The 13,701-nt window shown below is 41.0% G+C and overlaps 1 protein-coding gene across 1 annotated transcript in view; it reads right to left on the bottom strand.

Moving 5' to 3' along the window:
• Positions 1–13,701, bottom strand: part of LOC131468915 (cadherin-18-like) — a 103,717-nt gene that overhangs the window by 13,134 nt on the left and 76,882 nt on the right. Inside the window, exons 7-9 of the mRNA XM_058643625.1 lie at positions 13,249–13,502; positions 10,151–10,287; positions 861–985 (exon numbers count right to left, since the gene is read on the bottom strand). Of these exons, the coding sequence (XP_058499608.1) occupies positions 861–985; positions 10,151–10,287; positions 13,249–13,502 (516 nt within the window). The remainder of the gene's footprint in view (positions 1–860; positions 986–10,150; positions 10,288–13,248; positions 13,503–13,701) is intronic.

Raw genomic sequence — 13,701 nt, forward strand, 5'->3', positions numbered from 1 at the left:
CTTTAAAGCCTGTACAGTGACCATCACATCAAGTGAGGAAAACTCCTTGTACAAGAGAAAAATGGGAAAAACCTCAGGAAGAGCCACAAAGGAGGGATCCCTCTCCCAAGACAGACAACACTGGTCCATCAACGAAAAAGCTATGCTAAAGGAAAAGCTCAGCAGTATATCTGGAGGTAAGAAACCTAACAAAACTCAGTCTGGTTTCATGCGTCACTTCTCACATGATATTCTTTGACAACGTGTGGTCTCAGGACTAGATGTTCTCGCCGAGGCTTCTGCAGGGGCGGAACAATGCGCTGTCCTTCCCCGTGTCACCAGTCGGTCGTGTAAGTGTGAACTTTTCAAAAAGGTCGAGAGACTCTTGATCACAGCAAATGTGAACTCGACTCAAGCCGCTGAAGCTCTGTGTGGCAAATTATTTGGCGCTGTGACCTGTGCAGTGGAGACGGCTCGACAGACTGTGCTCTCTTGCTTAGAGACACACAGACTTACAGGTTTATGACTCACTCTGTTGCTTGGCGATAGTGTGTCTGCTTGTGTTGTTGCCGCTTGTGTGAGTCTTTGAGGTATAACAAGATCTGGACACCTAGGTGCCACAGTCACAGTATGATGAGGATGCACACATGTCACCTCTGTAAGCAGTTTCACACTTTTATCCACTCCTCCAAGGTGTGCCTGTGTACTGGGGATGATTTGAATGGTTTGATTCTGTGAATTTTCGTGTCAGATTTTTAAAAAAAAAAAGTAGTCCCACACAGTGGGGAAACTCACGGTATCGCAGCAGCAAAGACAAGGTAATAGATAAAAAATAATAATAACAGAAGAAGAAATGAAGGACTGAAGCTTGAGGAACATACCTGTCCATTTTTGGTGCTGGTGCACACGATAACTGCACTGTTGCCTCCAGCGATGGACGGAATGTTGTCATTGACGTCCAGGACCTGGATTGTGACGGGGACATGACTCACCATGCGTGGATTGTCTGAAAATGTACATAAGACACACGTTTAAGCTGCTGACAGCAGAGGTAATGACTCTGTTTTTCTATCAGAACTATCCTTGAACAGAATGAGGTTTTACAAGGTTTTTTTCCTTTTCTTTCTCCACTGTATTTTAAAGAAGCTGCTTGTTCAGATCAGATCAGATACCAGAGAACACTGTGTATCACTTTCTCTGTTCTCTAACAACCTTTCAAGTGACCAAGTGATCCACATGATGCTACCAACAATGGGATGTGACCAGGGAAACATGCTGCTGTTCAGAAGATGCCATGTAGTATACGGACATAATCAGACTCGATGGTAAATGACTCATAGTATCCCACAATGCACCATGAACTGTATTGTTGTTACTAACAAAGCAACACATAGCATCATTCATTGGGATGTTGTAGAATGAAAGACAGATGGCTGACTGATGGAAAAAGACTAAAGACTGGAAACAGAGCATGAATAAATGTGGCCAAATGTGCCTTAATATTAATATTTTAATAGGCCCAGGTACACTTCACCAAAACATTGCAGATTTTGGAACCACGCGCAAAGAGTGTGTTGGGTACGTGTTGACAGCACACACACAAACTGAACTTCCACCCCACCGGTAGGTGGGGTATAAACCCTGCTAACCAAGCAGAAAAAAACACTTGACCACCGACACCACGACTCCCCCCGGGCAAGGGGAGCCACCATGGTGAAGTGGGATACTACAGGACCCTGACATGCAAGAATACCAGGGTCCGCGACATGTGTATGCGGAAGTATACCAGGGCCTTATGAGATGGAAGGACACCTGGCTTTTAAAAGGAAAGGTGTCTGGTATTCTGATTGCTTTATTGCATTTTAAACCCATAACATACACATGAACCTGTTGGATACATCAACTCTTTTTTTTACCTTGGTGAAACTAGCCGTAGTGCACATTGATACATCCTGAACTCCATGTGATATAGTCCACATACTGACTTGAGACCGAACCCAAAATCGCCAAAGCTGCCCAGTAATGACAATGCAATATACGGCCCAAAGTGACTTTAATAATCCCTTAGGGCGATTTGGTTTTAGGGACGTCCACAATGACACACAATGAAAGTGGTATTTTGTTTTTGACGCTTTCTCATGATAAAATAAAAGTTCAAACATCAGATATACTTTCTCATCAAGGCGCGTCCTTTCAACACTCAGTGCAGCTCATTGATACCCTCAGCCCCTCCTTGCCCCGCTCTGTCTTGCTCTTTATGGATTGTGTGTCTCTTTATGGATTTTCTGACCATTAGAAAACCCATAAAAGTTTTTTACTACCCACACCAGGCAGGCGGGACTCAAAATAACTCTGCAGTTTCTGCTGCCCCCGTGCAAGAACCTGCAATGGGCCAAGAGCAAATATAAGTCAGTACTCAGAACTCGGCAAATGACAACTGTCCTCAGCCTCTCCTGGTCATTCAGTTGAAATCAACATCTGATGTAGTAACTAAGAAAAAACGCCAGACATCACTCACAGAATGTTGTTGTTGCTTTTGCATTTAAAAGAGGAGATAAATTTAAACTAGACAAGATTCTTAGAAAATAAGGAATTATGTGATCATTTCCAACATTGTCACATCAAAGCCTGGGATTAGCGTCCTCAGCCCCATCTGTGGATTAGTAAACAAGCACACCTTCATTTTCATATTAGTGAATATTTAAAAAAACGTCCTCACCACCATTTTGTCAATTTTCCCCATTTTTCGTTGTGATGTTGTGTAATTCATACTATGCAACGGCTGGAGTCCGTACCTTCCATTTGTTTGATCACTCATCCGTCACATTCAATATCTCACACGCCACTGATCATAGTGAGATGACACCCGGTGGAATAATACATTTGACCACATCATCGCCACGAGGACTCTCATGACAAATGAAAGGGACATCTGATACTCGGATACTTGCTCCCTTCATTTCATTCTGCAAACAGATATTTCATTTCTTTATAAACTCTGGGGCATTAGATTTGTAGTCTGTCTGATAATAACTGTGTAGCTCCTTCTTCTTATTATTGCACATTTTTCGTGTCATTAAGTGAGATGAATCATATTTTTTTTCCAGAGTGCTGAGGATGCTAATGCACTATATTATGATAATCATTTAACACATGCATTTTTCAACATTTCTAGGTCATTAGTTAACAGCGTGATTATGACCTGCAGATGCAAAAAAATATGTGTTAATCAAGCACCTGAGCTCTGTCTCACTCACTCTCACTCACACGCACACAAGCGGTTATGCGGTGTGTGTAAAAATGAGCATAATCACGGTTGATATACCTCAAATCTCAGCAAGAGTCTTCCAGTTTCCTGAGTGAAGTCAATCAGAAAGTAACAATATATTAAATAGCTACCAGGGGGGGGGGGGGCGACTCAACCAGCCGCAAAAACATGTCTGTTTGAATGGATTGTCAATGTCAGTTAGTATCAATTACTAGTTTCTAGGTCTTCTTCAACAGCTTCTGATGTTCATTTTGTCAACTTTATTTCTCAAGCACATTTAAAAAACAACCAGTGTTGTCTTTACAGACCTGAAGGTACAGCAACATAAAAGGTATAAAACATAAAATCAATAAAAAAAACAAAAAACCCATAAAAGTAAAACAGTAAACATAACATGACATTATAAAATGGTAAAAATCTAGATAGAAGTGTCCGGGTTGACTCTTCTTCAACCCGGACCCAGAGGTATGATGGTGCCAAACAGTTAAGAAAAAAATGAGAATAACATTTTAAAATAATTATAGTAATAACTTTCACGAAGCCCAAGGTCACTCCTAAAACGAATAGGAAGCGACTGGAGGGTGCGCAACATAGGTGCGATGTGGTCTCTTTTCTGTAAAGTACCATTTTTAGGTAAATAGACAATAAATGATGACACTTGTGAGTGGAAACACAATTCCTATGCTGTGTGTGTGTGTATAACATTAATGAGCAATGTCCGGAAAAAATTGCATCACATAAAAATAATAAATACACGTTCTCCTCCTTCTCCACGGTGTCCCGATGCTCTTTAACATGATGTGATCCTAATGATAGTCCTCTGTGGAGGGAGCAGAACTTGTGACTGCTTAGTTCTGTATCTACTGAAGCAGTTAAGTGGTCTACTGGTGTTTCAGCTGAGATAAACAATAAACAGCAAAAAATGTCTCTGTGTGTGTGTGTGTGTGTGTACACTAACACATCACTGTGAGACACAGTGAACACAGAGAATATAGTCCATTACGATGCTAAAGTGTACAGTATACACAGAGGCTATAAGGGTGTGCAGTGATAGAGTGTCTTACATCCTAAATTTCAGCACAATCCCCAGATCACCTGATTTGATTTTCTTTTTTTCATTTTCACCAACTACATAAACACACCTGATCAAAAAAGTACTCAAAATGTTGAAAATCGGATTTAATTTGTGAAATCTGTCACCATTCAAAGTTCCCTTGGCTCGTTTTTATGGTTAAAAAAAAAAGTGCTATTTTGTGACTTCTTCACATTTAGTGATACCATTTTATATCATAACCATAACTTTGACTCAACAACACACATAAGAAGTGCGGCATGAGCACTAAGAGTTCAAAAAGCTGTGTTTGGCACAATTTTTTTTAATATAGTTACACTTTTCTTTTAACCCGCTTGCAGCATTGTGTTAAATTTACATTAATTATAAGACGTCTCATAAATATATGTGGTTTTGCCATTAACTGGTCACTTGCATCAGATAACAGGAGGATAACACATACACTTCTCGAAAAAGTAAACTTCAAACTGCAGGTCTCCCATCGTGTTCCGTACGTTTTTGTCTTTATCACCTCATCTCTTCCCTCCCTGTGATCGCTCCTCTTTCTAAAATCCCCTCTCCACTCCTCAGCTCATTCCATTAGAGACAGCTTACAGAGAGTATCTGGGGAGCGGCTCGCCACTGCAAAGATGCACTTTCCGAGCAGACACACACTCCAACAGGCAGGAGCGAAGGTCAGTTAAAACATCTGAGAGAAATCTGTGACTCTGCTCTCAACTACACACAGACGGAGGAGGACACCGATTCCTCCGCTCTGCGACAGACGACGGCAAAGTAGACTGTGTTCATTGTTGTAACTATACGCTTATGTTAATGACGGGAGATGACAGCAAATATAGGGCACACGTCCACAATATACAAGTAGAGGAGGGAGCATTTACAACATAACGCTTGCAAAAGAAAAGAAAATGTACAGTGATGAACACAGGAATTAATCGAGCATAATATTCAACCACTAAAACACGTTTTTCTGAAGAACTATAATTCCACATCTTCATCAAGGAAATAATAATGTGCTTTTCTTGGGAAATTCTCGAACAACAATAATTATATTTTAGCATTAAAAAAATATAATTTTGGTTAAACAGCTACTACATAAAAAGATTTTGCTGCTGTTTATTTCAGGCAGACGTGGCTTTGGTTGGTGGTCTAATTCATTTGTGCCAATGAGGAATGCTGCATTGCATTTTGCTTTTGGTTCCCTTTATAAGACACGCTTAAATGTATATCCTTAATAGGGGTGTCACAATTCTCCAAAAGCCTTGATTCAATTTTAAACACAATTCGATCATTTTCTCTTCTCATTTAGCATGGGCGGGTCTTTTTTTTAGTCACTTGCAAACTTAACTGTAAAAAGAAGCGAAGTCATAGAGTTATGTAGCTCTGTGTTTGTTGCACTGCTCAGTCTGCCCGTTCCAGTACGCAAATTAATGATTAAATCCTGGGGTTTTTGACCACTGAAAAAGGTCTCATAAGGTCTGACGCTACAAACACGCCTATAGCACTAGTTATAGTTATCGCTTTAGTGGGAGTTGAATTTTGTGGCCGTTCCGATCGATATTCGATTTACAATCGAGAGCTACGGGTCTACTTGTCAAAAACCCCAAGTGAGAATGTCTTTAAAAAGGCAATCAATCTCTTGTCAAACGACTGCCATGCATGCAGGTTTTTATCGGCATTAATGGGAACACGAGATTCTTTCGTCTTCGTTTTGGGCACTTTTGATGTCTAACACTCTCCCTGCTGCACTTGGCCGATGTCTTTGTTATCAGCTGCAGGGGTCACCAGCTGGGAGCCGCCGCTCATAAATGTTTTGCCCCCTCATCAAGCAAGATCTCCTGGTAGAGGAGACGTAAACATGGGCCTCTCCCTGACAGCCCCTACAGCTAATCTACTAATTGTTATGAGGCGGCTCTGTCCCTATGTGCCATCGTCCCGTTGTCTCAGCCAGAGCCAAAAATCCTTCCTTCTCTGATGCCACGTTCTGTCGAGGCTTCCCAAAAAGCCCCAGATCCTTAAAAGACAAACTCTACAGAAAGTCTACTGCAAAACACTTTCTCATATCTGTAATCTGAGTATGTTTACATTTTGCTGAATTGGTGACACAGGTGAATAATCTATGCTTTTAAAATTCACTTTAATGCAGTTCAAAATACTTCATTTGTCTCCAAAAGGGCACAAGTCACAACATCATTTTTCATATGGTTTTCTGTTATTAGGATTTAATATTTTCCTCGTTGACTTCTTAAACGTTCTTCAAACGTTTTTATTCCATTTTCCTTTTTTGCTTTCTCCCTAACTGTCTCTGTACAACACCTTAAATTCCCCACATTGTATAGAATGTGCTTTGTTTAACATGCAATTATAAACAGAAAGTACTTTTGAGGAAGGACTAGTACAAGAGAGTTAGTTGTTGTAGTTTTTACCCAAATTAAGTGGATCCCTCCAACAAGAAAGTACAAGAAAAATGAAAAACTATGACTATTTTTTATTACTTTTGCCTCACCCTATTGTTGTGGCACGCACACACACACATACTGTACATACCAAGTACACTCTTCTAGTTCTTCTAGATTTTAATGAACACATACTTAATAAACCACAGATATTTGCCAGACGTATTCCCGTGCATAACTCTACTGGCCACAGACGCTGACAACCAAACAAACATTTAAGAGAGGGGGAGAATTGCGCCGCACTAATGTCAGTTTGGCTCCGACTAATTGGCCGCTCTGCTGCAGCACATTAACCAGCACTTAAAACTACCACACGAGTGTGACTTCAGTCTGTAAAGATACCGGCCATGTCATTACTCCTCAATACCAATAACGACTCAAGCTTCGTTTACATTTGCTGTATCTCAATCCGTGTATCTTCAGTATATTGTGTCAGTGCTGATACAAGGTCGCTGTTACATATTTTGGTGATTGTGACACTCATGGTCACGTGACGCAGTGAATGGCTGAGATTGTTCTGTGACACTGTGTACACTGTGTCTCTCCGACATGTACTGTAGGTGTGCACAAAGTGAAACGTCCAAACTGATGCGCAACGTTTGACGATGACATGGCTGTCAATCAAACACAGGCACAACTTTCAAACAGCTGTCATTCAGAACTCAGACGCCCTCGCAGTCAGTCACAAACACATTATGCCCCTCACAGCTGCTGTCACTCAAACCAATGATTTGCCCTTATTCTTTTTTTTTTTTCATTCTTTTGTATCATAAATATATGTATAAACCAAATGAAAGAACTTATTAAAACAGGTAAAATATGGGTTGAAATGTTATTTTTATTTTGATGAATAAATGGAACCGGCAAAGGAAGGACTCGATCTCACACGGTGCACAATGCACGTGTCGTTGCTATAGTTTCAGACGTAAACGTTCTCCATTTCATCACGATTTCAATAGCAAATCCTTCATATACATGTGAATGCACATGGTGCTAAACTAAGGTGTCATCAGTTGCTTTGTTGACATAACTGCTGCTGTATTTTGAGGCTGTGGAACTCAACTGCACGACTGACCAACAAAATCTGGTCTGAAGTACAAAGTATTATTTTGAGAGCCCATCATCAAGGTAGATTTAGAGATTAAAGTCACTTTATTGTCATTGGATAAGTGGATAACGAAATTAAGTTAGACATCTAACCTGGAAGTGCAAATAGTTGCAGTCCAGTCAGTTCAATAAGTGACGAAAAACAGTGCAGACATTTGGAAACAGTGAATCAATTCACACAATTTATCAACCTATCCTTAAAATCTCAGAAATCAGACAACAAGAAATAGCAGATACAGCCCTGAACTGAGATAGTGATGGTCCTGGAGTGTCAGCTGAATAATCAGCAAGTTTATGTGCACAGTTTAACTGAGCCAAGGCCACGGTCCAACGAAGACAGGCAACCGGACAACTTGTACGTGTGTGTTTTCAATCAGTTTCCTGTTGACCTTTACGTCACAGAAAAACAACCAGGGAACGGTGAGATGGAGCACACTGTGGCTCTTTAGGTTTCTTACCCGGTGTACATCAGACCAAAAGTGAGTCGCCTTCATAGCTTTTGCTCTGACCGACGCCATCGTGTTGTTTGTTCTTTCCCCAGCAAAAAAGAAAAGGGAAACTTGCGGGTGAAAGACCGCGGAGGACATGTTGGTGCCGAGTCTGACTGAGCGAGAGTAATCGGACTATGATTTGCGTTATCCAGGTATGTTAGTCCGACTAATATTATTCTCTAGCATTTCAAACAAAACATAGCATTTTTTGTAGTTTTCGTGTGTGATCGAGCACCTAAAACTAAAACACGCTACAGAATCATCTCTGTCCCTAACCCTCAACCCGAAAAAGGCTTAAAGTTAAGAGGTGATGGCTTTTAATTTAACGCTGTCTTATCTCCTTTTGCATTAGGACAGATTTTAAATTAAGATTGATTTCCCAGTAGTTCACATAAGGAGAGACTTGCTGGAGTAGCATCTTTAATATTTAAATTATAGTGCAAGTGTCCCTCCGGCACCGGAGGCCCAGTCCTCAGATTAATCTCCAGAGACTCGGCATCAGGGTGACTGAGCCACCTGGCATTTATTAATGCCCCTGCTCACTCCATTACTCACACTATTGTGCGCTAAAGTGTGGGAGAAGCGGTAATTGGCGAGATGAGAGGGGAGGATCAAAAAGAAAGAATTAATGAAGAATTCCTCAGGAGTGTTTGGCACAGACACAATCTCTGTGATGTCCCTTCAGATCTTTAAATGTGACTTCTAAAGAAATTTCACAGATTTCCACATGTAATCCAGAAAATTTGTAAAGTTACTGTATATCCACGGAATAAACAACACCATCCATATCCCCGATCGTCTTCATGATCCGCTGACCCACAACTTCAGTTTGTTAGGACGGCAGCCAGAACATATTCAGAATTAACTTACATTTTAATAACTGTGTCTGCTTATTATTCCTTTTTTATTGTGTTAGAGAATGACTTTTCTTTTTCTTTTCCCTCCATAAGAATAATCACTTTAATTTCCATGTCGTCGGAACACTGCATTTTAATTTTAATTGTGACTTTAATTATGAAAGGTGTAAATTGTGTGGTTGTGCGCCGTTCATAGCGTATCTTAATTAACATATTTATATAAGCATTTAATTTAGCCCGCTGCACAACTTTGAATTTCGCTTAAATGTCACAGTGTTTTCATTTAATTTTAACAGTCACAGAATATCAATACAAATAAGACTAATTATTATTCCATTTTCACTTACTAAGAGGTGCTTTTGCAAAGTTTTTGCATCTTAATTTACTCATTTACATTCATTCATTTAATAAAGTCCTCCGCAGAATTCCGTTTTAAAGGTCCCTAACATGCTCTGAGGAGCCTTGGGGCATAAAAGTAAAGCCTCCTACTGTATGTGACAGTCATATTGGGTCCAATGTGAATAAAAATGATTAGCAGCCTTCAGCTCCACAAAGTAGAAATAAGAAATTGTTTACACATCAAGAAAGGTCTCTCAATATAACCCTGGTTTTTACTTTGCTCACAACAATTCTCAGTAATTTAAAAAAGTTAAAGTGCAATAAAGTAAAGGCTGAAACTTTTCTCCTTAACTTTGGCAGAAAAACCAAAAGTTCAAACCCTGTTGTCTTCAAAACAAGTAGGGACATGTTGAGTGAGGTCACATGCAGGGTGCAATGGATGGATGGTTGTTGAGAGTGATCGCTGTTTCAAAGACTTGGGGACAAATAAATGGGCATCAAACTGGTGGTTATAGAGAAGAAAACAGACAGACAGACAGACAGACAGACAGGTGTGGTCTTGCTGTGACAGCGAAACGTACCCACTTCTGCAGCCATCACAGTGATGTTATGCCATGCTCTTTCTTCCCGGTCCAGAACCTCCGTAGTCCTGATCACGCCGCTGTTCACCCCGATGGTGAAGTACAAAGGTCGTTCCTCTTCGTTGTCTATGAAGTACCTGCGATACAGAGGGACGGCGTATTAAAGACTCATACTATATAATACAAAACACGCCGCCACACGAGGACACTTGACACGTTTATAGCTAACCGGAGACAAATGTGGTCGCCGACTCGCTCCTGAAGCCTCCCCACTGTCATCATCATCATCATCATCATCATCCACTCACAAACTGTACTTGCGCGTTAGGAAAACGACTGCAATCGCCTCATCTCTGCTCCGCTTGCCTATAGTGTCACGGTCGATGCACATCGCTGATGTAAACATAATTCTAGATTAGTCATTACAGTCATTTTCTGACAAACAACCGCCTGTCAAATGAGAATGCAGAGCAGAGAGTTTGTGTAAAGCCTTGCATGGGGGAAAAAAAATTTCCTATGTCCACTATGTCCCATGTATGCTACAACCGCAGTGAGATAACTGTCAAGAGAAGCTGTTCCTGAAAGCCGTGGACCAATCCATCCACCCCAGCCCTCCTCCTCCTCCTCCTCCTCCTTAAACAGCCACCTGAATTCCTCCCTTGTTCCCATCATAATTACAAAAGCCACTACAGGTTACCTAACCATAAAATGCAACTATGGGTTGTAATATGCTGCTTGCTGAGAAAGATTATTATAGTGAACGCCTATGCTCTACTTCCTTTAAGATGCTAGTATTGACCGTCTATAGCTGTGAGGAAGAAACCATGCATTTTACACATTTCTATCATTGTTACTCGACTCCTTGTTTCTATCATTTAAAGTCATCGTCAACCGCCTTCCAGAAAACTTTCCAGTCTAACTTTTTGCTCATATCTTCCAGCCATACTTCCAGGGATTAGAAAAAAGACACACAGATGATACAATTTTTACAACTTGAATTCTCAATCACAATTTCAAAGGGAGGGATCGGGTTTTATTCCCAGCTGTGCTGAAGGATTTGTATGAGTTCCACACACACACACACAGCTTGTTGGTGCTGCAGTATAAAGACATCATCCACAAAAAAACTCAAGTTTGAACAATCAAAAAATTGATATCATTAAAAGAAGCGTATCTGAAACCTGCTCGCTCACAGCTGCATTGTTCCACATCCACTTCATTCTGGTAAGGAAACATGTTATTTCGCACTCATATGCAAAGCATGAAAAATAAGTCCTGCAAACAATATATGTATATTTTACAGATCCATGAAAATATGGTGGGTCCGGTTCAATAAATGGTATAAAACCAAACTGCCACAGCCTCATTGTAATTGCTGCTACATAAATTCTCTGAGCTCTTGATACTCGTAATGTGTAAAACCCAAAATTCCTTTGACGCAAATATTACAAATTACATTTAATAATGATGCAGAACAGTAAAAAATGACGAGACGAGACAGCAATAAACACCTGATTTAAAAAAAAAAAATCAATTTCAGATACAAGTATTTAGTATTTAGTGTGACCTTGACTTCCACTTGAACATGAGCAGGACTCTCCTGGAGTAGAACCATAATTAAAGTTACTGGTAAAAAAAACTACTATTTCATGTCAACAAATATCTGTTGTGAAAAAAACCCGGTGAATTAGACCCCGGTTTATTCAAGTCATGCTTGAGTATCTCAGTCACATCAGTCCAAACCAAACGCCCGCAGACTTTTGCTGTTCTGGGACTTTCTTGGAACAATGTTAACGCTGATGTCAACGAGCTAGAGGAGCAACACTGGGTCAACTCCCAGGCGCCATGACAGTGGGCAACAAATCGGACACAATGCACTCCAATATCAGCAAGGAACTGCATAAAACTATTGCAGGATTTTTGGTTTGGTTCCCCAGCTGTTGCTCACCTGTGAGTTAGCACACATCACTGAGCCACACCAATGATCACATCACACACTTCTTTCAACCTGCCAAGGCTGTGAGAAAGCACCGCTGTGCCCCTGTCAGGTAATGGCATTATACAGTTCTAGCTTTACTCGGCTTCTACTTCTACTCTTTTTTTTGGCTTTTGCATAAGGAATAGTATGACGGAGTTAGAGGGCGACATTGAGAAGAAAAGAAAATCACAAACTTCTTGAATAAAGTCTTAATTCACGAGAATAAAGTCGCAAATGTACGAGATTAAAGTCGTACATTTATGAGAATAAAGTAGTACTGTACTGCCGGCGTTGGAGACGCCGTGCTCGCCAGACCTCGACTCGTTCTTGAGAAACCACAAAACCCCTCTGAATGGCCCACTGATGCATGCACCGATAACCCTACAGTCGACCAGTTCCTGCTATTTCCCCCTCCACAAAAGCAGCGATGTGATGCTGATGTGCCAAAAGATTAATAAAAAGTATCGCCTTGTTTGTGAAACCTATTCTAAGTACAATTCCACAAAATGCTCCACAGCCCTCATTTTAACAACTCTCCTCTTCTATAACGTGAAGTGATCCTGATACTGTCATAGGATAGTACTTGGTGCTTCTTTTGGTCCCTGCACTGGCAAGGTTCCAAGCGAGCTGAGCTCGTGTCATGAGTCCGACACAGGAAATCGAAATCATTTAAAATCATTTTTAAAAACCGGGGAAGAATGTTTCAGTGAGGTGGCTGCTGTCTGCAAAAATACACCGTGGTCCGTCGACGGGGTGCTGATGTTCCCGTGTTTGATGGCTGACGTATAAAACGGCGTGTGTCGCGGTAAATTTCAAGCTATGATGACCCCGCCCATGAGTAGTGCTCGAACTGCATGGAAAAAGCGCTTAAAGTGGGAGAAAACAAATTGGTATTTTCAGAGAAATAAGGTTTTCACAGTCTCTTCAGTGGACTTCCTGTACATGATAAGAGCCATATACTCCAAACAACTCCAAATCCAGTTTTCCTCGTCAGAACACCTCAACCTCCAGGTATTTCTGTCACACTCTTCTACCCCTACTAGTCTACTGGAACAGTCTCTATGGGTTATAATCACTGTGTCGTGTGTTTGAAATGAAGTGAATTGATGGTTTCTTTTACCTGACGGGGCTGTTGGTGCTGTCCGGGTCCATAGCGATTACAGTGCCCACTTGGGTGCCAACAGGTGAGTTCTCATACACGTCCATGATGTAGTAGTCCATGGAGAAGACGGGAGGCTCGTCCACGTCCCCGACAATGACTCGCAGCGATGTTGAATCCTTAAATGGTCCCAGGTGGGAGAAGCGGGAGTCTAAGTGAGTGTTGGAGCCTTCAATGTTGAGCGTGTGCACTTTTCTCTTCTCGTAGTTAAGAGGCTGTGGGGAAAAACCAAAAAGAACATCTGGAGGACACGTTCCTGCAACTTTTATGTCATTTTAATGTCTTTAAATGTTACAGTTTGCTATTATTGTTGTAGTTTTATGGCAGACGGCATCTGCACTGTGGCGCTACGGCCTCCTTTACTTAACCTTCTCCGAATAAACTAAAAAGGTTTTTATGTGTTATTTCTGCTCT

This window comes from Solea solea, chromosome 1 (genome assembly GCF_958295425.1).
Source record: "Solea solea chromosome 1, fSolSol10.1, whole genome shotgun sequence".
Lineage (NCBI taxonomy): Eukaryota > Metazoa > Chordata > Actinopteri > Pleuronectiformes > Soleidae > Solea > Solea solea.